Raw genomic sequence first — 27,224 nt, forward strand, 5'->3', positions numbered from 1 at the left:
TGGACGTCAATTTTTCACGGATTTTCTTTATTCCTGGTCGGCCCTGGTCCGATCCCCCACGAATAGCGGGGGTCCACCGTATCTGTTGGTACATCACCAGCTACTGGGCTGGCATGCTTCTTAAATAGCTGTCCGTTGTTTTGTAGGTAAGAATGTGCATTATTTTGACAGTTGTGTTCTGTGCGTGAAATTAATTAAAAATGCGAAGAAACAACTACTTGTTTTCACGAGGCTGTAGGCATGTAAACATACCCTTAATTGTAAACATACCCTCAGAATTAGGAATGAGACATTTAGTTGATCGGCCATACGGGAATTTAACGATGAATTAACTGATTACTGGTAGCTGTTTTTGTTTTTTAAATAACATTGTATATTGTATTACAGGTATATATTATATTTTGCATTGTGAAAAATACAAATGTGTTTTTACACATAGATAGCGGTTTTATTTTCAGAAGTCCTCGATATAGTCAATAATACCCCCCAAAACACAAATTATTTTGTTAGGTTTTGTACTTTACTACTGCATTAGTGTAAATTAGTGACAGACTATGATCTGTTCCGACTTACATAAAGATTTGTCCGAGCGGAACTCCATCATTAGCTGATGACTCCGATAGTCAAATATGTTACTGGCCTTTTACTTAATTATATACATGAACATGTATTCATAAACTGAACATATGAGATAAAGGGACTTCCCTAAAAGAAGAGATCAGTGCCACGATACAAAATTTTGTGGTTGAATTTTGTGTAATTGTGATTTACTTTTGCGCTATTTATTTATGTCCATGCAGTTGTCATGTTACTCTTCAGTTGTTTTAATTTTCAATTTCCTTTTTTGTTCTTAGCTTAAATAAAAATGTGGGATGCGACTAAAGACAATAGGAAAATGTGGATCTCAGGATGACAACAGTTGACAACCACTGCCCAAGAGGGCGTATTTGAATGGTATCTGTGGATTGCTTCAGTAGTGTTTGATGTGGTAACTAGTCTAATAGTAATTTCTTCTTTAGTAGTATTTAACTAGCCACATCCTATGAAAGGAATTGTAATTTCAGGTTATCTTTGCTCCTCTATAATTTCTTCACTTTCTCCCACTTTTACTTCTTTCATCTCCCCCTCCCATACCATGTCAGCATTGTCTCAGCACCAAAGTGAGGATGGGGGGGTGGGGGTGGGGGTGGCGGCGGGGGGGTTGGTAGTGGTTGTCGTCCGGCAGGGTGGGTGGGGTCTGCCTGCAATTCGACAGCACTCTCCCCTGCTTGTTCCTGCTTGTGTTCAAGCCCCCTCCCTCCCCTGCCTCCCTCCCATCCATCCTCCCACTCTCTCTCACTCCCCCTCCCTATGGTCCATCCTCCCCCCACCCACACGCCTTTCACAAGCAAGCAATGAGGTAATCCCTAGCAGCCTCGTGAAGTGCAGCAGCAAGTGCGGTGAGAGGAGCAAGAACAGCGGCCGGCGTCATGTCAGGAGCCGTGATATGCACTGACTCTTATCACTTTTCACATGTTAGCACCTATCTCCTCTAGCTGATCTGGTTAGCTGCTGACAAGCTCTAGCTTTGACAGTTTTTTGTAGCTCTTTTTGTACTGAGGGGGTCACTATGTGGAGGGGCTATTAGGCTGGGCAAAGCAGGGGTGGGACAGGCTTAGCCCAGAGGCTCGGGGGCTTATATTGGACACGCTGAGGTGGGGTAAAGAGACAGAAGAGGCAAAAAAGGACAAGAGAGGACGTGAGCGGAGAAATTAGGGGAAAGGTGTGTGCCCACCATGACGGAAAGGTGCAGTCTGTGGAGCGCACTGTCGGCTGCAGCATGCTGCTTCTACCGGGGATCCTTCATGCAGGTGCAGGTCAGTGTGTGTTGCATGTTATGTGTCCCAATGAATTTCTCATGATGCACATGTGAGTCCACGGTGGAGCCGGGAGCATCAACACTCACGCTAAGTGCCACACTGGTGACATCATAGAAGTAGTACTGGACTGTCAAAACCACTGTGCAGAGACAGGAAGTGGCATATTGTACTACTTAAGAGTTTTAGTGCATGGGAGTGAAAGTGTGTTGAGGTCTACAGTATCATCTTCACTTCATCTTATTCCAGCTCGGCGTTTGAAACCCAATAGGCGACCATATACACAGGACGGGGTGATTTACAGTATTTTTGCTAAACATACTGCTCACAGTAAAAGCCTATATCAAATGTCAGACTTTAAAGGCGCTTAACTCGGTGTCTCATTAGATGAGAACATGGACTTTTCCAGAACTAAAAGGTATACTTATGTAAAGAAATTGTAGGTAGTAAGTGTTTACGTGGTGACCTCTTTTTGCTATATTTTGGTTTTGTTGTATACTGTCACTGATCATAATATTAGATACAGTAGACCTGAACCATCTTCAAGAAAAAATTCTGTCGTTATAAAGATCCTGATTAGTGTAGATTGGTATTGTAAGAATTATGCTTAGTATTTCTGTGTTGTCTGCAGTTGTGTTTGAATTAGTGATGGGCATAGTATTTGATTGAGCCTTCAGAATGTGGTCACTTGCATGGACTTGATTGTTGATTGCAGCAATTCAGTCTCAACTCGTTTACTGTGGAAGAAAAAGTTGAGCAAATCTCCACACTCTGGCATGGAAAAGGGATTTCAGAACATTCAAATGGACATTGTTCCATGTCATTCAAAATAATAATTCATTTTGAATGGCATGACCGTAAACTCAGATTTTCCAAATTATGGAATTTTAGAGGGCGGCACTGTGTACAGTGGGTACGGAAGGAATTCAGACCCCTTAAATTTTTCACTCTGTTATATTGCAGCGATTTGCTAAAATAATTTAAGTTCATTTTTTTCCTCATTAATGTGCACACAGGACCTCATATTGACAGTTTTCTTTCTACTTTTGAAATTTTTGCAGATTTATTAAAAAGTAAAACTGAAATATCACACAGCCATAAGTATTCAGACCCTTTGCTGTGACACTTATATTTAACTCAGGTGCTGTCCGTTTCTTCTGATCATCCTTGAGATGGTTCTACACCTTCATTGGAGTCCAGCTGTGTTTGATTATACTGATTGGACTTGATTAGGAAAGCCACACACCTGTGTATATAAGACCCTACAGCTCACAGTGCATGTCAGCGCAAATGAGAATCATGAGGCCAAAAGAACTGCCTGAAGAGCTCAGAGAAAGAATTGTGGCAAGGTGCAGATCTGGTTTAGGTTACGAAAAACATTTCTGCTGCACTTAAGGTTCCTAAGAGCACAGTGGCCTCCATAATCCTTAAATGGAAGACATTTGGGACGACCAGAACCCTTCCTAGAGCTGGCCGTACGGCCAAACTGACCAATCGGGGGAGAAGAGCAGTGGTGAGAGAGGTAAAGAAGAACCCAAAGATCACTGTGGCTGAGTTCCACAGATGCAGTCGGAAGATGGGAGAAAGTTCTAGAAAGTCAACCATCACTGCAGCCGTCCACCAGTCGGGTTTTTATGGCTGTGTGGCCCGACGGAAGCCTCTCCTCAGTGCAAGACACATGAAAGCCCTGAGTTTGCTAAAAGACACCTGAAGGACTCCAATATGGTGAGAAATAAGATTCTCTGGTCTGACGAGACCAAGATAGATTTTTTTGGCCTTCATTCTAAGTGGTATGTGTGGAGAACACCAGGCACTTGTCCAATACTGTCCCAACAGTGAAGCATGGTGGTGGCAGCATCATGTTGTGGGGGTGTTTTTCAGCTGCATGGACAGGAGGACTGTTTGCAATCAAAAGATGAATGCGGCCAAGCCTTCTCCAGAGTGCTCAGGACCTCAGACTGGGCCGAAGGTTCACCTTTCAACAAGACAATGACCCTAAGCACACAGCTAAAATAACGAAGGAGTGGCTTCAGAACAACTCCGTGACTGTTCTTGAATGGCCCAGCCAGCGCTCTGACTTAAACCCAATTGAGCATCTGACCTGAAAATGACTGTCCACCAACGTTCACAATCCAACCTGACAGAACTGGAGACGATCTGCAAGGAGGAATGGCAGAGGATCCCCAAATCCAGGTGTGAAAAACTTGTTGCATCATTCGCAAAAAGACTCATGGCTGTATTAGCTCAAAAGGGTGCTTCTACTAAATACTGAGAAAATGGTCTGAATACTTATGGCTATGTGATATTTCAGTTTTTCTTTTTTAATAAATTGCAAAGATATCAGCAATTCCGTTTTTTTCTGACAATATGGGGTGCTGTGTGTACATTAATGAGGAAAAAATGTTACTTAAATGATTTTAGCAAATGGCTGAAATATAACGAAGAGTGAAAAATTTAAGGGGGTCTGAATACTTTCCGTACACACTGTAATAGTGGTTAACGTCTGCCTCAAATTTCTGAATTTTAGGATTCAAATCTCTGCGTCTTCCTGTGTGGAGTTTGCATGTTCTCCCCGAGCTTGTGTGGGGTTTCTCCCACTTTCCCTAAAACATTCATGTTAGATGAATTCCCAACATTTGTTCATAGGTGTTAATGTGAGTGTGAATGGTTGTTTGCCTATATATGTGCTACAATTGGCTGGCAGTTTGACCATGTCTACATCCCATAATATTTCTTTAAAGGATGTAGCAAAGGTGGCAGGTTAATATATGACTGTTTTTAAATCAATATGGTTTCAAAGTTTTGGCTGTTTCCTTGTGTGTGTGTGTTTGGAGATGCGTGTGTTTTGGGAGTCTCAATAATCAGTAAAGACGTAGGATGTGTGTTGAATTTCAGTCTGTAATGGAGTATGTCACAATGAAATTAGTAATGTATATAATATAATATACTGGATACGTATTTATACAGTGGCACCTCCGCTTACAGCTGACCCAACTTATGTGTTTTTGAGAGATACGAGCATTGCTCAGACAAATATTTGTCTTGAGTTGAGAGAAAAAACATGAGTTAAGTGTGCTAGCAATGGTAGCAGTGAACAATACAACAAGAAGCAGTTTGGCAGATGGTGAACAATTCTTGCCAAATGCTGGCTTCAAGCGATTTATTGCCACTCCCAGTTTATGTTTATTGTACAACTAAACATAAAATAGAATTGCATGTTGTGTATTTAACAAAACCACAATAACTTTGTGTTACAACGCTTAATGGTAACACTCAATGACAAACGCCATACACACGGCAATGAAACTAGCGTCGATGTTGGTGTCATTAGAAACCTCTAAAGGTCCTATATTTTGGCAATTTAGACCTCCATAGAGTGACTCTCTAACATGGACTTTGTATAAAAGTGTCAATTTCATTTCAGAAAACACTTTGGTTTTGTCATAAGAGTGTCCAGAAAAGGCCACTTTGACAGCTACTTCTGTTTGACACAGTTTTGTATCCACTTTGTCCATATTTGGCTAAGCCCGCCCCCTTTCTGCTGATTGTTTGCCTCCATGTAGAAGACCCACTTGTGAGAGCACACCTGTTTGTTGGGTTGACAGCGCTGGCTCAGGAGCGGAAAGGGAAGGCGGAGAGCTTTCTAGTGACGTAGATAAGGTTGAGAAGTTGATCTGATTTCAGGGGGTGGTACGGTGATTCCTGGTTAGCACATCTGCCTCACAGTTCTGAGGACCGGGATTCAAATCCCGCCCTCGCCTGTGTGGAGTTTGCATGTTCTCCCCGTGCCTGCGTGGGTTTTCTCTGGGCACTCCGGTTTCCTCCCACATCCCAAAAACATGCGTGGTAGGTTGATTGAAGACTCTAAATTGCCCGTAGGTGTGAATGTGAGTGCGAATGGTTGTTTGTTTATACTGTATGTGCCCTGCGATTGGCTGATGAGCAGTTCAGGGTGTACCCCGTCTCTCCCCCAAAGATAGCTGGAATAGGCTCCAGCATACCCGGGACCCTAGTGAGGATAAGCAGTACAGAAAATGGGTGGATTATTTCAGGCCTCTCGGCAGAAAAACGTCTGGAACTTAGGAATGCGTTTACTGAGGCACCGTAGAGACAATATTTCATCCCAAATACAACCCCAATTCTAATGAAGTTGGGACGTTGTGTTAAACATAAGTAAAAACAGAATACAATGATTTGCAAAGCATGTCCAACCTGTATTTAATTGAATACACTACAAAGACAAGGCATTTAATGTTCAAACTGATAAACTTTATTGTTTTTAGCAAATAATCATTAATTTAGAATGTTATGGCTGCAACATGTTCCAAAAAAGCTGGGACAGGGTCATGTTGACCACTGTTTTACATCACCTTTTCTTTTAACTACATTCAATAAATGTTTGGGAACCGAGGGCACTAATTGTTGAAGCGTTGTAGGTTGAATTCTTTCCCATTCTGGCTAGATGTACAGCTTCAGCTGTTCAACAGTCCGGGGTCTCCGTTATTGTGTTTTATGCTTCATAATTTGTAGTGTATTCAATTAAATATAGGTTGAGCATGGTTTGCAAATGATTGTATTTGTTTTTATTTGTTTAACACAACGTCCCAACTTCATTGGAATTGGGGTTGTACAAGAAAAAGTTGGTGTGGCAAAATCTTGCCTTTTTAAGCAACTTATGTTTGCACAATGTCCATTGAAACATTATGAAGTCAAGGCACCACTGTAATAATAATGTGTAAAAAATAAAAGTGGTTTTGTTTTAATGTCACAGGTGAGACATTTCAACAATACTGTTTTTACAGTAATGTTAACATACCCTAAGATTTGACTGGCATCGTCGTAGTTTTTGTTTTATCTCTTTTGCGTCAGATTTGAGTTTTTAGCTCAGACTCCATCCATCCATTTTCTGAGCCGCTTATCCTCACAAGGGTCGCGGGAGTGCTGGAGCCTATCCCAGCTATCATCGGGCAGTAGGCGGGGTACAACCTGAACTGGTTACCAGCCAATCGCAGGGCACACATAAACAAACAACCATACGCACAATCACACTTACAGGCAATTTTGAGTCTTCAATTAACCTACCATGCATGTTTTTGGGATGTGGGAGGAAACCGGAGTGCCCGGAGAAAACCCACGCATGCACGGGGAGAACATGCAAACTCCACACAGGCGGGGCCGGGGATTGAACCCCGATCCTCAGAACTGTGAGGCAGACGCTCTGACCAGTCGACCTCCGTGCCGCCTAGCTCAGACTCGTTACGTTATTTTTATTCAAATCGCCGATGGGGTTCGTGTGTAACAGTGGTTGAAGTGGGTGAATTAATTAGTTAGTGAGGCTGTTACGAGTTAAGTGGCTGCCTCTCTATTGTAAGCGAAGAATAATTGCTTAATTCTTTGCAACATGGGATTGTTTTCAAACACTCATTTTATCTTGCCCAATATTGACTCCCCGATCCATTCTCATTAAAGATAGCTTGTCAAGAATAATACTCTGCAACCCAAGTAGGTGTGTTGTAATTGTTACTTGTTCAACTCATCCATAGTTCCATTGATGACATCTCTGCCTCCAGCAAGATATAATTTTTTTTGATTAGTTAATTATTATCAATACTATCTCACACAAAGGATATGCATGACTTCATATATAATTCTTCTTGACATCAGTCACTGTCTTCACTGGTGTGTGAGTGTTATGCTCAGAAACCACTAATGTTTTATGCTGTTAATGTTTTGCATGCCAAAGGCAACAAAACATGAAGAAGAAAGTATAGTATGGTTTTAGCTTTTACAATACTGTAATGCCTTTGGATACGAGTGACCCGACTTTTGGGTTTTTCAAGATATGAGGTGTCGTTCAGCCAATTTTTTGCTTTGACCTGTGAGCAGAAATGTGAGATACGAGCACTGTATGATTGCAGTGAACTCATCTCTACTCACTTCACAGCAAGAAGCAAAAGAGAGGATAATTCTTTATTGCCACTCTCAGTTGAAGTTTACTATTAACCTAAACATAGAGTAAAACAAAGAGAGTTAAGGCCTCTTTATACTCCCGCGCTCGCGTGGCCGACAACGCCTGCATTGCATCAAGTGACCGACGAATTGACCCGTGCGGCCCCTCTGCGTAGCTTGATGTGAACACGGCAAAAATTGGTGCTGCGCGTAGAACGCCGCGGAGATCATCTCTCGTGATTGGTCTGTTTTAGCTGACGCTGTGATGACTTACTCAGCGTGCCCCTTGGTTCTACATACCATCTACGCCGCCGCCTTCTTGATTGATTTTGCAGCATAATTAAACATATCTTCTGGTCATCAAGGTCCATTTGTTCTAGCAGACACTGTTCTACAGTCACCATTGTTGTTGCTTTGTTCCTTGTACTGAAAGGAAAGTAAAATAGGCTACCGGAAATGGCCGCGGCAGTATAAAGAAGCCTTTACGTGTTGTGTATTTAAAAAAAAAACACACATAATTTTGCCTTAAAGTCCGCTAGGTAAAACATAATCGGAAATGTCATAGACTGGCTAACAAATCTATTTGCCGTTGTTATAACACTTTAAGCAATGGATATTTGAACACAAACAGTGCATCAACACATATAGACAGACAATACAGCAATAGTCACAGGCATATATTCTTTATCCTTCAAGTACTACATTACTGCAACTGACTAAATCACTTACAGTAGTTGTGAAACTCTTCTTTTATGTCTGCATGACTGTAATATGCTGCTGCCTGGTGGCCAAATCGTGCACACCTGAAGGCGCAGCAATTAATTAATTATGACATGCAAAACAGTATATTCATTTATCTTCTATTTAGTTTTGTTATTACTTAATGTTTCTATAAAGTACAATATGTGCTATCGTGCTATTAAACCCGAATCTCAACGCACCACTGTTTTTTTTGGTTCAGGATGTTACCATAGTTACAGTAGAACATTAAAAATGGAAGATTCCAAATGGCATACCATTTTGGAAATGGAGCAAAAATTCCAGAACGAATGCACTACAGAATTCGCACAAAATCTTTGTCATCAAGCGAAACAGCAACTAATGCTGTGACCCGTCAGCCTACCTCACTTGAGCTTCGTTTAGCTAGCATCAAGTGACGAGTGTTTTGCTTTGTCTTTTTTGCACTAAACAGGAAACAGTAAAACCTAAAAACCCACAGAAGTTTTACATAAAATTAGTGGTCAACTTGTTTTCATTTGAGTGTTTAAAAAGAGTTTGAATTGTGTTAGCACATTCTTATGACAATGGTTAACTTTGATGTAACCTTTTATAACCGTTATGAATGTTAACATTTTACTTAAAACATCACCTTTACAGTTCATAAAAGTTGTATTTTGGTTAGACTTGGACTTGGTCTCGTTTTATTATTTTCCATCCATCCATTTGCCATACCACTTATCCTCACTAGAGCTGCTCACTAGAGCTGCTGGAGCCTATCCCAGCCATCTTCGGGCGGGAGGCGGGGTACACCCTGAACCGGCCTCCAGCCAATCGCAGGGCACATAGAAACAAACAACCATTCGCACTCACATTCACACCTATGGGCAATTTAGAGTCTTCAACCAACCTGAGTTTTAAGGTTCCACTATACATATTTCAAAATATCATATTCACTAATTTTAGTTAATGGCATGACGAACAAAGGACGTGTCAGTAATAACTGATTTTGTGGTGTGTCCCCAGCTCATCATTTGTATCAGTGGAAAGAGATTACATTTGATCCCCTGGTCTAGACTGCACTATACTCACTATGTACACGCATGCACACACACACGAAACACACACACACATGCATGCATAGTCATTCTGCTCAACCATTGTGTGTGTGCATTATACCCAGTGCTTCCAGCGCGTCTCTGTAACTGGGACAATGTAACTACCCCCTGGACTCATACAGTGACAGTGACATCCCCCCTCTTCATCACGCGCACACACACACATACACACACACACACACACACACACACACACGTGCATGCATGGATAAGCTAGCCCTCCCCTCCAGTTTGATTGTTTTTTTAAATGAATCTTTTTTTTCTCTCCGCAAGCCACTTCCCTCTCCTCTTCTTCCTCCTTCTCCTCCTCCTCCTCTTCTTCCTTTACGCCTCCAAGGCTATGGCCTCATTCCCTGCTGACCTGAGCAGCATGTGGCCGCCATGGTGCCCAAACCAGCAGCTGGTCACTCTGTCCTTTAGCATTCCTGTGCCCGACTGTATGTGTACCATTCAAACAGTCGGCCTTTAAGCTCTCAACATGCCTGCCAGCCACATGCATCGCTAACCATGTCTCTGCCCAGATACACCACATGATACACCAGTCATCATCATCTCATGCCATCTTTTTTTTATATACTGTAGTATGGATTTTAAAATGCATGGAAATACATACATACATACATACGTGTTTTTTTGCGTAATCCAGCTAATTAACAGAGTTGATAACTGACCGACTTGCTTTTGCACTTTCACACTTGGTAAATGTAACTACAGTATTTCCTGCGCCCGCTTTCCAACAAGAATTACAGTTTAGTCTAAAACATAAATGAAATGAAGAAATGTAAGTTCACTGAAGACTTTAAATTTTCCAACATGTGAATTTGTATTTAATTTTTTTGTCAATGTACCCTGCTGGCTGGCGACCAGTCCATGGTGTACTCCACCTCTCGCCTCAAGTGAGCTGGGATCGGCTGCAGCTCACGCGTTACCCTAATGAGGATAAACGCTATAAAATGTGGATGGTTGTTGTGAATGATACTAAAATTACCTGTACTGTACCACTTCACCACTTTTTAGCACTCATCCTTTACCAAGTGGTACAGTACAGTTAGTTTGGACCACTTCACAACTTTTGACATTGGAAATGTGAATATATGCTTCCTATTTTCGTAAGACGGTGCATCAGCGGCAGGGCGCAAATGTTTGCATATACTGATTTCCATGCAAGTGCAAGTCTCACTGCGTGTCTTTTTCAGTTTTGGCAGACTGGTCTGCTCCAAGCTTTGCGTTCTGGGACAGCGAGGGTGTGTCCTTGGACATGCGCATGGCGGAGTGACAATTTGGTCAATCTAAATTTAAGCGCATTTGGCGCAAGGTAGACCGCTGGTCTAACACAATTTTGGTGAATTTGATCAAGGTGCAGAGAGACATAGATAATAAGCTGCGCGGACGTGTGGCGGATGTCAGATGTATTCCATTCATAAATATGTGAACATCTAACCCTCTGAATCATTGTGTAAATCAGTTAATTTAATGCATTATTATTATCCATCCATCCATTTTCCGTACCCTTTGTCCTCATTAGGGTCGCAGGCATGCTGGAGCCTATCCCAGCTGACTCTGGGTGAGAGCCAATAGTAGGGCACACATAGACAAACAACCATTCGCACTCACATTCACACCTACGGGCAATTTAGAATCTTCAATTAACCTACAATGCATTTTTTATGGGATGTGGTAGGAAACCGGAGTGCCCGTAGAAAACCCACACAGGCATGGACATGCAAACTCCACACAGGCGAGGCTGGATTTGACCCAGGATCCTCAGAACTGTGAGGCAGATGTGCTAACCACTTGTCAACCGTGCCACCCATTAATTGTATTATTATTATTATTATCGTTATTATATTTTTTTAAATCATCCCAGTGGTCGGCACAGCTATGGGGGTGGGCACACAAACGATTAGGGGTGGGGGTGATCTCCAAATGCCCACTTCACGGTGGAGATATTTGTGATCTCCCAGACCAACTTTACATCATTCATCCGCCCGTGGAGGTCTGGTCGCAGTTCCTTATAAACGAACTTTGCACGCTTTGACCTCCTGGACTTGAACAAATCAGTTTCTACTTGGGAAAAATTTGGTTGACTGCACACCGTCATGTCAAAGATTGTCAGTGGACTACTAGCATTTCGAGGGAATGAGAGGAGCCGCTTTGATTGGACATGATTGAAGTCGGCCGTATAGTACTTTGTTAAATGTAGAGGCAATGTATTAAGTAACAGTTTTACTTTCATTTTAGCTTTCATTCAAGTGTCTAAGCTCATGACAAAGGTGACTTGTGGGTGCACCTCACAATTTTCATCTTTTAGTTTTAATCATCAAACGTGTAAAAAAGTGCACTAACAAGTGATATGATGAGCGCACTCTTACTGCTTTGAATGTACGTCCTTTTCTTCCCGTCTATATTGTTGTTGTTATTTTCTGAACACCACTTGTTGAGGCTGCTCATTTTGTCACAAAAAGGCAGAGAAAAAGCAATGCTCAAACAACTTTTGAAGTTTTTTTTCCCCCCAAAAATATTTTTTACAAATTTCAAATTCTACAAGCTCATTAATCTTTAGAAGTTCCGCTGTCATTCACTGTATGTGTCTTCGTTAAAAAATGTCATCAACTCCACTGGTTATTAGACCGCTCGCTTTTCTGCATGCACAATGTCATTTTGTGTGCTGCCATACGGAAGAGCAGGTCAGCATTTTTCCTTTACGTCCCTCTAAATAGTGTTTATACATATTTTAGAGTTTGATAGCAATAAAAGACACCGAGGTACAACGCCAAGGGAGCGTGTTCTCTTAATCTTTGTCAAAAGCAAGGACGATGGTTATAGCAAAGTCGGTCACAGCAGGTTAACCCGCAATCGTCTTGTCATTCAGACGATACACGCTTGCCAGTGTCATTCAGTCACTGTGTGTTGTGTGCGTGTGCGCGCGTGTGTGTGTGTGTTGGGGAAACCCAGAAAGGGAGCCCAAGCCAACTGGTATGTTTTAACATTGAAATATTCACCATGTAATCCCCTCCTTTCCACTCCCGTTATCTGTCTCTCCTCCTTGCCCTCCTCCCTAAAAAGCTTTTCATCATAAATCCTCTGTTGGTTTGCCGGCCTGTCACACCCTGGAGGCTCATAGTGTGAAAGGCCAGCTATGAGTGTGCGCGTGTGTACGTGCGTGTGTCCACGTCCTCATTAGTCCACTGCTATGTTTTTGGCATTAATTAGGCGTGGGACTGTCAGCTGCATATTTTTGTTTCATGTACATTTTGTCTGTTCACAGCTTCGTCGTGGTGTGTGTTGTGTCTCGACCGTGCGAGCAGACCTCAAACTGTGAAGAGTTACAGGCTTATAGAGGATGTGGAGTTGGGGCATCGGTTGAAGAGTGGGATTAGTTGAAATCTGTGTAATTGATAATTCATTCCGTAGTTCGGACACTTTGATACAAGAAGCTTCTCTTTGATTTAGTGACGTGTCCTCAGAGTGAGATCAAAGTCGCAGTATGGGAAGCACACTGAAGAATAAATGGGATTGACTGCTTCTGTATTGTTAGCTGTTTCTTCAGTTAAATCAGTAGGATTACGAAAAAAAAGCATACAGGGGGTTGTGGTTTTTGTTCCATTCCTATGGCGGCGACATAACTCGAATTTATACGTAATTCGGGATGTGCTTTTGTCTGTCACTAACCTATGCTAACATAATTAAAGTAACTAATGGGACGAAAAACACTTCTAATCTGTATCTATAGTACATACTTATAAAACAATTCAATGAAGACCAGAAAGTGCAGCATTAACTGAGTGTGCCTGCCTTCTTGCGCCATGTGACAATGTATTCTTATGCCGCTGTGCAAACTAGCACACAGTTAGAAATGTCAAAATGTCATAATTACAGTAAATATTTGTCTAAAAACCACTTACAGACTGTAAATATGAAACAATCTAAAATACATGTAGGCCTAAAGCAAGGCAATAACTGATCATGCCTTCTTGTGCTATGTATTCTTACATCGCTGTGCAAACTAGTTTATTGCGCTGCATTTGTAAACACAAAACCTCGTACGTCGAGATTGTTGGAAACTGCGAACCCACATTACTGATTTTCATGCAACTTTGTAGGACAGCAACTTTGGGTGTGGATCGACGAATTTTGGTTGCACTGTTTCATTCGAAATGGCCATTTTTCGCCGATTCGGAACTTGGGAGGAAGCCAGAGTACATGAAGAAAACCCACGCAAGCACAGGGAGAATGTTCAAACTCCACACAGGAGGGCCAGAGCTGAGATTTGAAACAAGGACTTCAGAAAAACAAGGCAGACATGGTAAACACTAGGTTAGCACACTGCCCGTAACTCAAAGGCAGATAATGTAATGTATCTGTATCCCTATGCTAAATTTTATGGAGGTTTCATGATGTGATCCAGCTCCCCCTCGACCCTAATGAGGACAAGTGCGATAGAAACTGGATAGATGGATGAATAAAATACTCATATATGTATGCTAAGGCAGTACACCAAGAAACCTTTTAAAACTACTGTATATGTTCAGATGAAAACTGTGATCTGCTGCTTAAAGTTTGAAACTGCAAAGCATCTGCTGTAGCTCAAAATGAATTAAACATAAGCTATTATTGCATAATCCTTTGGGGGAAAAAGTACTTTTTGTACTCATCTGCAGCGGTGGTTCATGTTGCTAAAAATGTACTCAAGTAAGAGAACTGTTACTTTGGAATAATATGACTCAAGTAAAGAGTACTCCTCAAGTTGGAAGTGGAATTCTTGTTAGCTCAAATGTGGACATTTTTAGGCATTCACAGTTAACAGCGCATGACATCACTGTTCTTTAGCGTAGTCTGTAAGGTAAACAAACAGATTGAATGTGAGGCCATTGGCGTTGTGCCTCTTCTGACTGTGAGTCGCACGCCGAAGAAACCCTCCGTTGTTTCCGCTGTGTCAGTTTGAAATCTTTGCCGCAGAGACTTTGTGCTCCATTTTCATGACTGGCGTAAATTTGGCGCGACACGTAGCGTAACTGCGCGGAGGCAGGTTAGACCCATTTCCATTTTCCATTCCGCTTATCCTCACTAGGGTTGCGGGCTGCTGGAGCCTATCCCAGCCATCTTCGTCCGGGAGGCGGGGTACACCCAGAACCAGTCGCCAGCCAATCGCAGGGCACATAGAAACAAACAACCATTCGCACTCACATTCACACCTATGGGCAATTTAGAGTCTTCAATCAACCTACCACACATGTTTTTGGGATGTGGGAGGAAACCGGAGTGCCCGAAGAAAACCCACCCAGGCATGCAAAGAACATGCAAACTCCACACAGGCGGGGCCGGGATTTGAACCCCGGTCCCCAGAACTTTGAGGCAGATGTGCTAATCAGTCGGTCACCGTGCCGGCCAGGTTAGACCCAGTAAACAATAATAATAATATTAATAATAATAATAAATAACAATAAATAAAGTACTCAGGTAAAAGTATATTGCGTGAAAAGTACAATTTATCCAAAAAGTTACTTAAATAAATGTAATGGAGTAAATGCAGTGCATTACTATCCACCTACGCTCATCTGTTTTGGTATGTTTGGTCATCAACCATCACAGGGTTCTATTGTCAGGTCGATGAAACGTGCAGTTCGAGGTTATTAGTGGCACGTTGTTGGAACAAAGGAGACAAGAAATCATTATTTGTGATTGAGAGTGTAGGATGGACTTGAACAGATTGTTTACGCCTTCATCAAATCTCAGATACTTTGAATTTGTCTAACCTTGATCGTCACGAGCGCCGTTGACAATAACAAGCTCATTTCATTTAAGTGAAATACGATCATTTTGACTTTTCACTTATGTTTTATATTGTTGACGATTACTTTCCACTGTACTGAGCTAGAAGTTGATGTCATTCGAACTATTTACTCTAGTTTGAAGTGGCATATTGCAGTCTGTAGCTATCGAAGGAATTATTATTCGTACTGTAGATATTCTCCCAGTCTCTAGTTTTGTGATTTCTAGCTTCAGGCCAGGATTACCGTGCTCTCCACCTCAGCGCCTTGTGTTATCACCACTGCTCCTCTCTAACATGATTGAGTAAAGCTTCACATTAGAATAACAAAAAAAGCTCTAACAAATGCTGCCGCTTCAGGAAGAGGATTATTCCCAAAAGAGCTGCCTGCAAGTTAAATATGTGGCCATATCAGCATTTGAGAGGGTGATCGAAAGCAGTGTAATGGAATTGCTGGGTAAAACTAACAAAACTTCTTCTCGGATTTGAATGGTGAAACTAATTAGAAATGTGGACTTTATTTTACAGGAGAGAATGGATCTGCAGATGCTCACAAAATGTTACCAAGCTCTTGATGGATTTACCTTAATAGAGAATGAAGGTTGACTGCATCAACTATTAGTGCAATCTCTTCAATGAATTCACTTTTCTTATTATCTTTTCTTTGCTTTCCTCGCTTATACAGTTAGGTCCAGATGTACTTGGGCACTGACAGAGGTTTTCTAATGCTTGCCTTTATACACCACCACAAGGCATTTGAAATAAAACGTGTTTTAACTTTGACATTTAGGATGGGGGAGGTGGTAAGATAATTGTATAAGGAAAGTAGGAGTTCCTGATCCAAAGCATGCCGCATGATGTGGTGTCAGTGATATGGCATGGGTATGTGTGGCTTCTGATGGAACAGGCTCACGTTTTTTTGTTGTTGAAGTTTCAGAGGTAAAAAGGTTAATTGTGAGGTGTATAGGACTATACACTGCTCACATTGAACCTAATGATACACAAATGATAGGCTATGAAACGAATGTCCTTGAACAAACTGAAAGCATATACTGTATATTGTTCAATGGTCAAGTGAGAGGCCTGATTTATTATTATTTTTTTACACAAATCACATATTGATTGTTTTATTTCAAGCCTATTGTGGTGGTGTAGAAAGGCCAAAAAACTCTCTAATTTCCCCAATACTGTACTTCTGGCCCAAACTGTATATAACACCTGATTAATTATGCAAAAGAATAAATAAATGAAGGCAAATAATAACTTGACAAAATATTTAAAATAAAATTCATACACATTTAGTACAGGATTTTAGTTAAAGTAATGTCAAAGTAATTTGAATATAATTTTTTAATTGAATTTATTATAATAAATGTATTAACAATATCTGCCGGTTGTGTAGCTTCAACCCTTGCATTCTTAGCCATCTGGTATACCAAATTTTTTAAAAAGACGTTTAAAAAAAAAAAAAAAAAAAAAGTAAAATATCTCAGGCCCAGCCTCCCTATGTGGGAAGTTTACAAGTTCTCCACCTGCATGCATGGGTTTACTCCGGTTTCCTCCCACATTCCAAAAAGATTCTTCTTAGGTTAACCGAAGCCTATAAATTGACTGCCATTCACTGCCGTTGACGGCTTTAGAAGTCAAATATTCATGTTAATTGGGAGAGCTGGTAGTCAATTAAGTGTGAATGTAAGCTGTAAGTTGTTTTTACTATGTGTCCTTTGATTGGCTGTAGACCAGTCCTGGGTGTACCTTGCCTCCCGCCCAAAGTCAACTCGGATGGTCTCCAGCTCATCCGCAACCCTAATGGTGATAATTGGTATAGAGAAAGGATGGACAGATATCAAATTTTGTTACATTATTATTGCACTTTATTACAGTGAAGGATGAGTTGAGACATCAGACGAATGTTTTGTCTTGTGCCCAAATTCTTACCTTTAAACCAACTACTATGCCCATTTTTGGGGGGAAAACATGATTTCAATAGTATTTTTAGTTGTTTTTTTTCCCTATTTCAGTTTCCCATTAACGTTTTTGTGAAAAGAATGACAGTTAACTTCAAAGATCCATCATTCACACACATTCAAGTGTTGTCAGGCAATCTTTAACCAGAGAGGTGGGAAGCTGAGAAGTGTGCCCGTTGTGTGTATGCGTGCTTTTTCCTCCTTTAAGTTCACACGTGCCTTTTGGAGAGACTACACACAGGCACACACACACACACACACACACACACACACACACACACACACAGACGAGCATATGTCACAGCTGACAGGGAGTGTGTGGCATGGTGATAGGATTTGGAGCAGGAGGAGCGATTGTTTGTTTCCTTCATCTTTGACCTCAGACAGCTGCAGCTTTAAGTTTTTCACAATAAAAATAGTTATAGAAGAGCTTTCAACTGCATGTTGAGACAAACCTAAAGAAATCCACAATTTAGCCATCACATATCTCTGTAAACACCCCAAAATGTACATTTCCGCCACGTAGCTGCAATTACTCTGTAAGAAATATTTACATCGGATTATTGCTTTGTTTTTTTTCTTTAAAAAAAAAATCATTTCTAAGGAGTCCCAGTGGCCAAAGTCTGTTTAAGTTATGAAAAAGGCCTCGGAACACTGGAGTGATTTAAACGCATCATTTTACTCAATGAACAGACCGGAGGCTGTTAAAGTGTCTCGGTGGGATGTGCAAGGAGCAGCTGAGAATGGCACACTTGTTTTATACGCTTTCTTTGAAGAACACACTCACGAACACACGCGCATACATCCATGCTTACATATGTTCACTCATGGGACCATAGACATACCTACTTTGCATGTTAAGAAGATGTGTTTGGTCAGCTCCGTAGCTCTAAAAATGTGAGAAAATACCATTTACATTAATCTAATCCATGTCAATTAATTCCTGCCCCTTGATTTTTAGCCATTTATGGTCTAGATTAGAGCCTGGAAAATACATAATAACCAACACAGATAGAAGGCAATGCACAATACGTTGTATCAACACTGTTGATATGTTTAAGCATATTTATTGGGTGCAATACATGATAAAAAGACTTAAAAACTCAAGACACTCTTCTAAATGGACAGGTTTATTATGAGTATGCCCTGCATATATACAGTACATTTTCAGCAGTCTCTCCTGCTTTTCCACTGCACAGTACCAACTTGGCTCAGTTTTCCACTTCCAAATAGTAACCTGCGAAAAACATGTACCATTGACTGCATCATTTGGAACACTAACGGACAACAATAACTGAGGAGAACGAGCCTCTCCTGTATTTACTTGTCAACATGTGGGCCACGGTTTGGAAACCAGTTCTATTCAAGACTAGACCGGGGCAGCAAGAAAACGAGCAAAGTAGAGACTGTGAAGTAAAAGACTGCTGCTATGGATAGCATGCATGTTTATTTTTGTCATTTATACAGACATTAGCCGTCTATCCTTAAATTTTATCTGATCCTCTAACAGTAGTTTACATTGTGCTTGGAACCCCGGCTTCTCCAAGTACTAGAACTAGTACCAGGCTAGAACTATTAGCAGGTAGTAACTGGTTTTGTCATTGGGAAAGCGTCAATGGTGAGTAGAGCCGTAGCGAGGAGAGTCCGTAACTTGTAATGGAAAAGTGTTGAATAGGAAGAAACCTTGATCAGAACCAAGTCTAAATATGACATGACATCGCTTTTTCAGGATATATTATCATTGGTAAAATATTGCAATAATATGTATTGAGTTAATCTGCAAAAAGTTATTTATGGGAGATTATTTATGTTTCTTATGAAAGTTCACTTTTTTGTAGTACTTCTTGTATTTTGTATACTGTACATACAGTAATAATCTATTTCCTCAACTATTCGGTCATCAATTGATAAAATAAAAGCCTCTTTTTTTTTGGAATGTGAAAGGAAGCCAGAGGAGCTAGAAAAAAGCAGTTATTCGAACCCAGAACGCTACATACCAACCAGCGACCACTGTATCACCATGCTGCTTGTATCACCATACAGACAATTGCTATTTCTTTTCTTGTCATGGTTCATGTTTTTTTATACAGGTTATCATAGTATTGTTATTGTGGCTTTCAGTTTGTCTTATCAGGTGAAGTAAGACACATGATTTGTTTGGCACACTATTTACACTGGGTGCCTATCTTGACACATTGTATTGGACCACTGGCCGGGAATGGAACCCACGGCATCTACACGAAAGGTAGCAGTGTGTACCACTACACTACACGTGCGCGGTGCGTTGTAGTGTTGTGACTGGAGAGCATATATTGTGAATGTTATTTTCCCTCTTGCTGTCACGGAAAATGTCTAAATGAGGACTGGGGGACTAGTTTGTGAGCATCTCGTGTGTCTCGTGAAGACATCCCAGTAGCTAGGCTGGCAGTTACATTCCGGCAAGTTACATCATGCACTGCACTAAAACAAGGGGGGGAGGTGGAGGCATAGGGATGAGCAGTGGGTGGAGGGGTGTGCGAAGCGATATACAGAGGCAAGACAGAAACAGAGGCAAGAGAATGAACAGGCGCTTTCTAACGTTCTAATTTCCCATGAGCATCTCTTCGCAGAACGTGTCGAGTGTCTCTCACGAGAGTGTTTACGCTCACACTTTCCACACGCACGAGAATCGCTTTCTTGCCCTGCCTCCCTTCATGCCTGCTTAAAAGCTCTCGCAAGGGCAGGGCTGGTTCTCTGAAGGTGTGCTTACATCAATACGGAAGCGTGTGTGTGTGTGTGTGTGCGTGTGTGCGTGGTTTATGGCAATGAGAGTCCCAGCTCCATCTGCATCACCATGACAACCGCCTGGTAACAACTGGGAGACAACACCCATTTCTCACAACCCCCTTCTTCAGCTTGCATGTGTATGATCACTTTGAGTGTACGTTTGCGTGTGTGAGAGCAACCATTAGGGAGCATCCCAGCAGGTCTCCCGATGATGGACAAGACCCTAATAGCTGTGCCTGTATGCCTCAGTAGGGAGTGGTCATACACATACACACATCTGCACGCACACATGAATGGAGGTGATGACTCAATGGAGCTCTCACACTGTCTACTAGGGGCCAGCCAATGGCGACGCTCTCCTCTCCACCTCCACAAGGCGATGACATCATTGGCGGCCAATGGCGTGGCATTTTAAGGGCGTGCTTCTTTTTCTGCCTGGTCTGCTCGCGTGCTTGTCGGTGATAAAAGTAATTGATATGCATCTAAGGGTCTATGTAGGTTCAAGCTACTTCTCATTTCTTTCCCATCATGCACCCTTTTACTCCATCCCTTATTTGCTATTCCCCCTTCACTCACCATCATAATCAACATCATCTCCCCTTGTGCACGTGAGGTGTGCGTGTGGCAAGTCCCAAGGCCAGTAGATAGGTCATTGTTTGTATTGTGACGAAGCAAGATATGTGTTTGTGTGTGTGGCTATTGGCACAGATAAATGTCTCTATGACAACCTTCGTGGCTATGACCTTCGATATAAATGAGTCTTTGCATCATCAATTCTCTGTCATGCCTCAAGAGTTATAGCCCATTCTGACATCGCCATTATGTTGTCAGTTTATTAGGACGAGTCTCAAGCCGTCAGTATTGTGATAACATGCCATTACTCTGAGCAAAGACGGACACAAATTGGTCTTTTATTAAGCTAAATCTCTGTCTTGAGTGTTTTTTTTTTTAGACGAAATGTAAGTCTTGCATCTGCCTAAAGCTATACTAACAGCTACTGTCCTGTTAAAATACGCTGGCAAATGTTTCATTATAGCTAAAACAAATATATTGTTTAAATCAGCAAGTTTTATTTCAGGTTGGCTTCTTTGGTTTGCAGTAAAAACACAGTTTATGTAAACTCACAAACAAACTTTATTCGAGCAAGCAAGAGTCTATTGAGTTTTTGGCGCTGAGTCGCTTTTTCACCTACATACGTCTACCTCAAGCTAAGCTAACAACTCATATCTCGAGAGTCTTTAAAGCTTTAAAATGTTTAATTATAGATTTAACAAATTAACATTTTTGTTGTTAAAAGATTGTTTTTCTCTTTTTCTTCTTTTTTCTTGTTTATTTCCTAAAGTAATTTGCCAAGCTTCCAGTTCTCTAGCGATGCAACGCTAGGCTAATCATCGATTAGCTATAGTTTGATGATTTCTCGAACAGATCGATACATTACCCGCAGTAAAATTACAGTTCATATAGATTAAACACATAAAAACATTTGTTTTGCAAGTAAGGGGCTTGCTTTAAGTTTTTTTTAGATTCAACGTAGCTTTTTCATCTACTTAAAACTGCCTCAAGCTAAACTAATACCTACTGTCCCTTGAGTCTATAGTCTAATAGAGTCTAATTTATGCTAAAATGTTTAAATATAGCACATAGAATAGATTGAACACACAATAGCTACAGTAGCTTCTTTCCATGTTTCGTCTCTCATGCTAAGCTGAGATACTGTAATTATATCAGACAAACTATTGCTAGCAGCAATTGTTGACATGGAATCAGACTATCACAGCTCTTACTCGTCACAATAAATTAGTGTATCTTGATTTTTGCATTTTGGCAAGACCTAAAGAGAATATTTAAAATGGGTTTCCAAGTCTGTACTCATGTTTGTTGTGACAGTATCCACGGGTGGTGTTTTACATCCTGGCATAGTTCCAAAGAGCAAAGCTGATTAAGTCTCCTCTGTCAGTCATTGATTAATTAATCAGATGCTGTGTCACCATATGTTGTTTGCATCCATGGCTGCAAATAAAAACCACACCTGATGCCACTGCTTTAGTAAAACATCTGATAATGATGATGTATATTACATTGTGTAAAAGCCTACACATACATCCATCCATCCATCCATCCATTGTCTGAGCCACTTCTCCTCACTAGGGTCACGGGCGTGCTGGAGCCTATCCCAGCTGTCATCGGGCAGGAGGCGGGGTACACTCTGAACTGGTTGCCAGCCAATCGCAGGGCACATACAAACAAACAACCATTCGCACTCACAGTCACACATACGGGCAATTTAGAGTCTCCAATTTATGCATGTTTTTGGGATGTGGGAGGAAACCGGAGTGCCCGGAGAAAACCCACGCAGGCACGGGGAGAACATGCAAACTCAACACAGGCGGGGCCGGGGATTGAACCCGGGTCCTCAGAACTGTGAGGCTGACGCTCTAGCCAGTCGGCCACCGTGCTGCCCCTACACATACAGTACATGTGATTTAAATTTGCATTATGAACTTTAAAAAAAAAAGATTTTAATGCACCACACCACTCGAGGGGGGGCACTGATACACGGGGTAGGGCCAATGACTGCCAGTCGGGGACCTGGCAGTCATAGTAACAGGGGGGGAGGTGGGTCTCACTTACTTGCATGGTGGTGCTCCCGAGGCTGGGCTCCCCGGGCTCGATGACTGGTTGGTGTTGGGGCTGACCTCTCATGGCCCCGCAGCTGCTCCTTGGGTTCCCCCCCATATCGTTCTCTTGTGGGGCGGTGGGTGGGGTGGGGTGGTTGTCTGGGGGGGTGGCATTGGGTCCCTGCGGTCCCCGCTGGGTGGCCGGTTGTCGGGGTCCCTCGGTGTGGGACATGTCCCGTCCGCCAGGCTGCTCTCGGTGGACCCCTGGGCCTGATCCCGCCCCTTGATTGATTGGGTGGGGTCCTCAGCTGCTGCGATGCGGCCACAGCAATTACAGGACACTTCTGTCAGTTTTTGTGCATGTAAAACAGTATCAGTTTACTTGCATGTATCCGCAGGCACACAACCCTAGGACTCTTTCACTGAGTGTGGGGTCACGCACTTACTGCAACAAATAACTAATGAATATGTAAATTGCTTGTGTATCCCCTCACTTATACTCTCGTTCTGTAGACTTTTATAATTTACATAATTAATGCCACCACACTTCAGTTGTACAGCCGGGTTCACGACCCTGGTCCTGCATGCTTCTTCTCCTGTCCTTGTCCTGTTCTATCTTGTCCTGTCCTTCCCTCACAGGGTGTAGCACTACAGCCCCATGCAACACTCATATTTAATGTTTCATTGTTGAAGATAATGTTATGATTTACTTCTCTCATCCTGTTTATAATTAGTGGTTAGTCTTTTGTCTTCGTTTCTCTCTCCCTTCTAGAAACTTTGTTCTGTTCGACTGATCAAGTCTGATTCTCAATATACCTCAATTATTATACTACAGCGGAACCTTAAAAACTCCACTGTGACAGTAAAACTGTTTCGGCATAAAATGGATACAGATTTTCCATTCTGCTTGACCTAACAGCCGAACAGGACAAAACAAACAAACAAACAAACAAACTAAATAAATAATAAATTTGCATTATGTCAATATGAGATACTGTCGATTGTTTTTTCCTTAGTACTTCACTGTCCCTCTTCACCATTCTCATTCACATTGCTGCTGTTTATCATCCAAGTGTGGCACCCTCCATTTTAGGTACCCTCTACTATTAAAGAACACAGAAACGAAATGCATTGCGGGTTTGTTTGTTTTTTCGATCACACTTGTCACAGTCAAGATGGATGGTGCTAGTATGGATGGTAATACTAGTGCTGTGCCTCCAAATGGAAAATAAGGAAAGTATGTGTGTGTGTGTGTGTGTGTGTGTGTGTGTGTGTGTGTGTGTGTGTGTGTATTTCTGATTGGTTGCACATCTTGGTTAAAATCATGCATGCTTTTCTGGACCTTTGTGTGTGTGTGTGTGTGTGTGTGTGTGTGTCAGTTTTAACATTAGAGTGGTTAGTATTGATGAGTCCTCAGACTATCCATCCGCCCACATGGTGACCTTTTACCTCCAAAAGCCTGCAAATTAGCCATTAATGGCTCATCCCGCAGAGAAGATGGTGACAGTGAATGGCAAAGGCCCCAGGCGTGTGTGTCAGTGTGTCAGGGCGTGTGTGTGCGCGTGTGCGTGCGTACGTGCGTGCATGCGTGCTTGTGTTCGTCTCTCATAGAATACAAAAATTGATGGCCAAGCTCGACATGGCAAGGGTGTTTTGCCATTGCTCGTGGACTTTTGGCTATTAATAGTAATAGTACTATAATGAACATCCATTATGTCATGCTGAGTTTATAGATGTGTCTTCTGTCTACACTTATGAAATATTGCCCCCGCGAGTTGTCATGGACACCCATTTTGATGTACAGTATATACTGTATATAAAAACAATTTCGTCAGCATGAAATGTTTCCATTGTTAGTGTTTTATTGTAGTTTTTGTTTTGGGTTAAGCAGGAAGGGTTTGACATTTTTAAACCTCTTTGAGGATGAGATAATCTCTGAATGTTCTGAACTCCTGTTTCCCTACAATTGTTGACATAGCAGAATTGCGCAAGTCATGTCAAGTTGGTATTCTTTAGACAGCAAGTACCTAATTTATGTGTTATTTCTTATAGTGGCAATAACACTATCACTGTTTTGTGTCTCACTACTAATTTATATACATCCATTTTCTGTACTGCTTATCCTCACTAGCGTCGCGGACGTGGTGGAGCCTATCCCAGCTAACTCTGGGTGGGAGGCAAGGTACACCCTGTTCTGGTCACCAGCCAGTTGCAGGCACGTCGAGACAAACAGCCATTAGTAGTCAGATTACAGTTACTTTGATTTATCTGCCAATAGTTACTTTTTTGTTCACAAGAACCAGAGCTTAATATGCTTTTGGTATTAAAATATGCTATTTATGCTCAGGCAACAGATATTTATCATCAACAAACTACAGTGCTTGGGAACGTGAGCCAAGTCAAAAACCAAGACACTAGATTCAGTCATGCTGCTTGTATAGACCAATTTTCAGCCTTTGTTTTAGTAGTGACTAATAAAACAGATGAAACACACTATATTCTTATCTATCCATAACTAAAATGCACACAACGACTAACTACAATATCGAAATAAGGGGAAATATTTATAAATGGAGCCATCTGGGGCGATGACGTCACGTGACGTGTTACACGTTTTCCGCACATAGTCAACTCACCTGTACCCAAAGAGCCAGCGGCGCAGACACAATGGACGGTGACGAGGGATTGGCATACTTCAACTGGAAATACAGTCACTACTTCGAGTTTCTCTAAAGATACCAAGGTTCGTTGTACACTACACACACACACAGTTGCCTTTATGGACCGCCACACAACCGTCAGGGTTGCTACTGTCTGTCTGTCTGTCTGTCTCTATCTATCTATCTATCTATCTATCTGTCTATCTGTCTATCTGTCTATCTGTCTATCTATCTATCTATCTATCTATCTGTCTATCTGTCTGTCTGTCTGTCTGTCAGTCAGTTAAGAGTCTTTCAAGAAGTGTCCTGAGAATGGTGTGCTTGTATATATTTAGGTGGCTATTTGGCATGTCAAGTCTGCACGAAGTTGCTCATTTAATGTGGCTTCCATTACACTCATATTTAAGTTATTTGTTCATGTTGATGACATCATTTTGTAAATTTTGTGGCGTACATTACCAAGTAATGGGTACGGTTAAGCTAATGCTGTTTTTGTACTGTGGATAAGGAATATTCCTGCCACTTGACAGCTGCTGAAAGTAACTACAAAGTTACTTTTTTCGAACTTAAGTTACTTTTGAAATTAAATAACTAAGTTACTGTTTCAAGGTAACTGTGGCAAATACTGCTTACAATACATTGTATATCCATATATTTTCCGAACAGCTTATCCTCACTAGGGTCGTGGGCGTGCTGGAGCCTATCCTAGCTGACTCTGGACGAGAGGCAAGGTATACCCTGAACTGGTCGCCGGCCAATCGCAGGGCACATATAAACAAGCCACCATTCGCACTCATATTCACACCTACGGGCAATTTTAAGAGTTTTCAATTAACCAAGCATGCATGTTTTTGGGATGTGGGAGGAAACCGGAGTACCCGGAGAAAGCCCACGGAGGCACGGGGAGAACATGCAAACTCCACACAGGCGAGGCCGGATTTGAACCCGGGTCCTCAGAACTGTGAGGCAGATGTGCTAACCAGTCGCCCACCGTGCCGCCCGCATATTACATACATAATTATTACAATTAAAAGTTAAAATATATATTTATTATAAAAAATAAAATAAAAAATCAAATGAAACTTCTAACTTTATTTATACAGTGCTTTTCATACATAAAATGCAACTTAAAGTGCTTTACATGAATCAAAATTAACCCCTCCTGCCACTTTTCCATAAGGACACAGACACACACGCACACACACATCCAGGTTAAAAAATATTGCTGTAGTGACTGAAGGAAGGCAAACCATCCCAATGAACGCAGTGTTCAGAATAATGAAGAGAGGATTTGCTGATTCATGATAAAGAGAGAGATCTACCTTAAAGCGAGTGACAGAGCCCGTATGTAACACAATTATATAATTGTATATCATAATATGTATTAGTACTATATGTATTATCTTAATTAAGTGTACTCGTTTATTTGTGGAAGAAAATAAGAAATATAAATGATTTAATATTTTAGATATGCATTTGTACAAATTGAAAACCTCCCCATCAACAAACACCTTACCCCTAATAGATGCCTGCTGTCAGCTGAATATATAAAGTATATAAACACCCTTGGCTGCTAGCAGAGGAAATACAGTACTATATTTTATTTTAGTCTCGTCCATGCATCTTGTTTGTGTCTTGCTGGTGGAACCAGATGATGCTTCCTTTGCGAATGCACACATGTGCACACGCGTGCACGCGCAGACACACACGCCGGCTGAGTGCATCAGTAAGCGATGGAGAATGATGTGACGTGTAAAGAAGGCCGGTTAGAGCAAGAGGGAGGCTGGCGAGTGATACGATCTG

At 41.6% G+C, this 27,224-nt stretch overlaps 1 protein-coding gene across 4 annotated transcripts in view; it reads left to right on the forward strand.

Annotated features, from left to right (window-relative positions):
• The first annotated feature begins 1,675 nt into the window (after positions 1-1,675).
• Positions 1,676-27,224, forward strand: part of sh2d3ca (SH2 domain containing 3Ca) — a 64,391-nt gene continuing 38,842 nt past the window's right edge. For all 4 annotated transcript variants that reach the window (XM_061699336.1, XM_061699339.1, XM_061699337.1 and 1 more), the window contains exon 1: positions 1,676-1,856. In XM_061699336.1, coding sequence (XP_061555320.1) covers positions 1,776-1,856 — 81 coding nt within the window. In that variant the 5' untranslated portion in view covers positions 1,676-1,775. The remainder of the gene's footprint in view (positions 1,857-27,224) is intronic.

The sequence above is a fragment of the Phycodurus eques genome, chromosome 15, assembly GCF_024500275.1.
Source record: "Phycodurus eques isolate BA_2022a chromosome 15, UOR_Pequ_1.1, whole genome shotgun sequence".
NCBI classification, from domain to species: domain Eukaryota; kingdom Metazoa; phylum Chordata; class Actinopteri; order Syngnathiformes; family Syngnathidae; genus Phycodurus; species Phycodurus eques.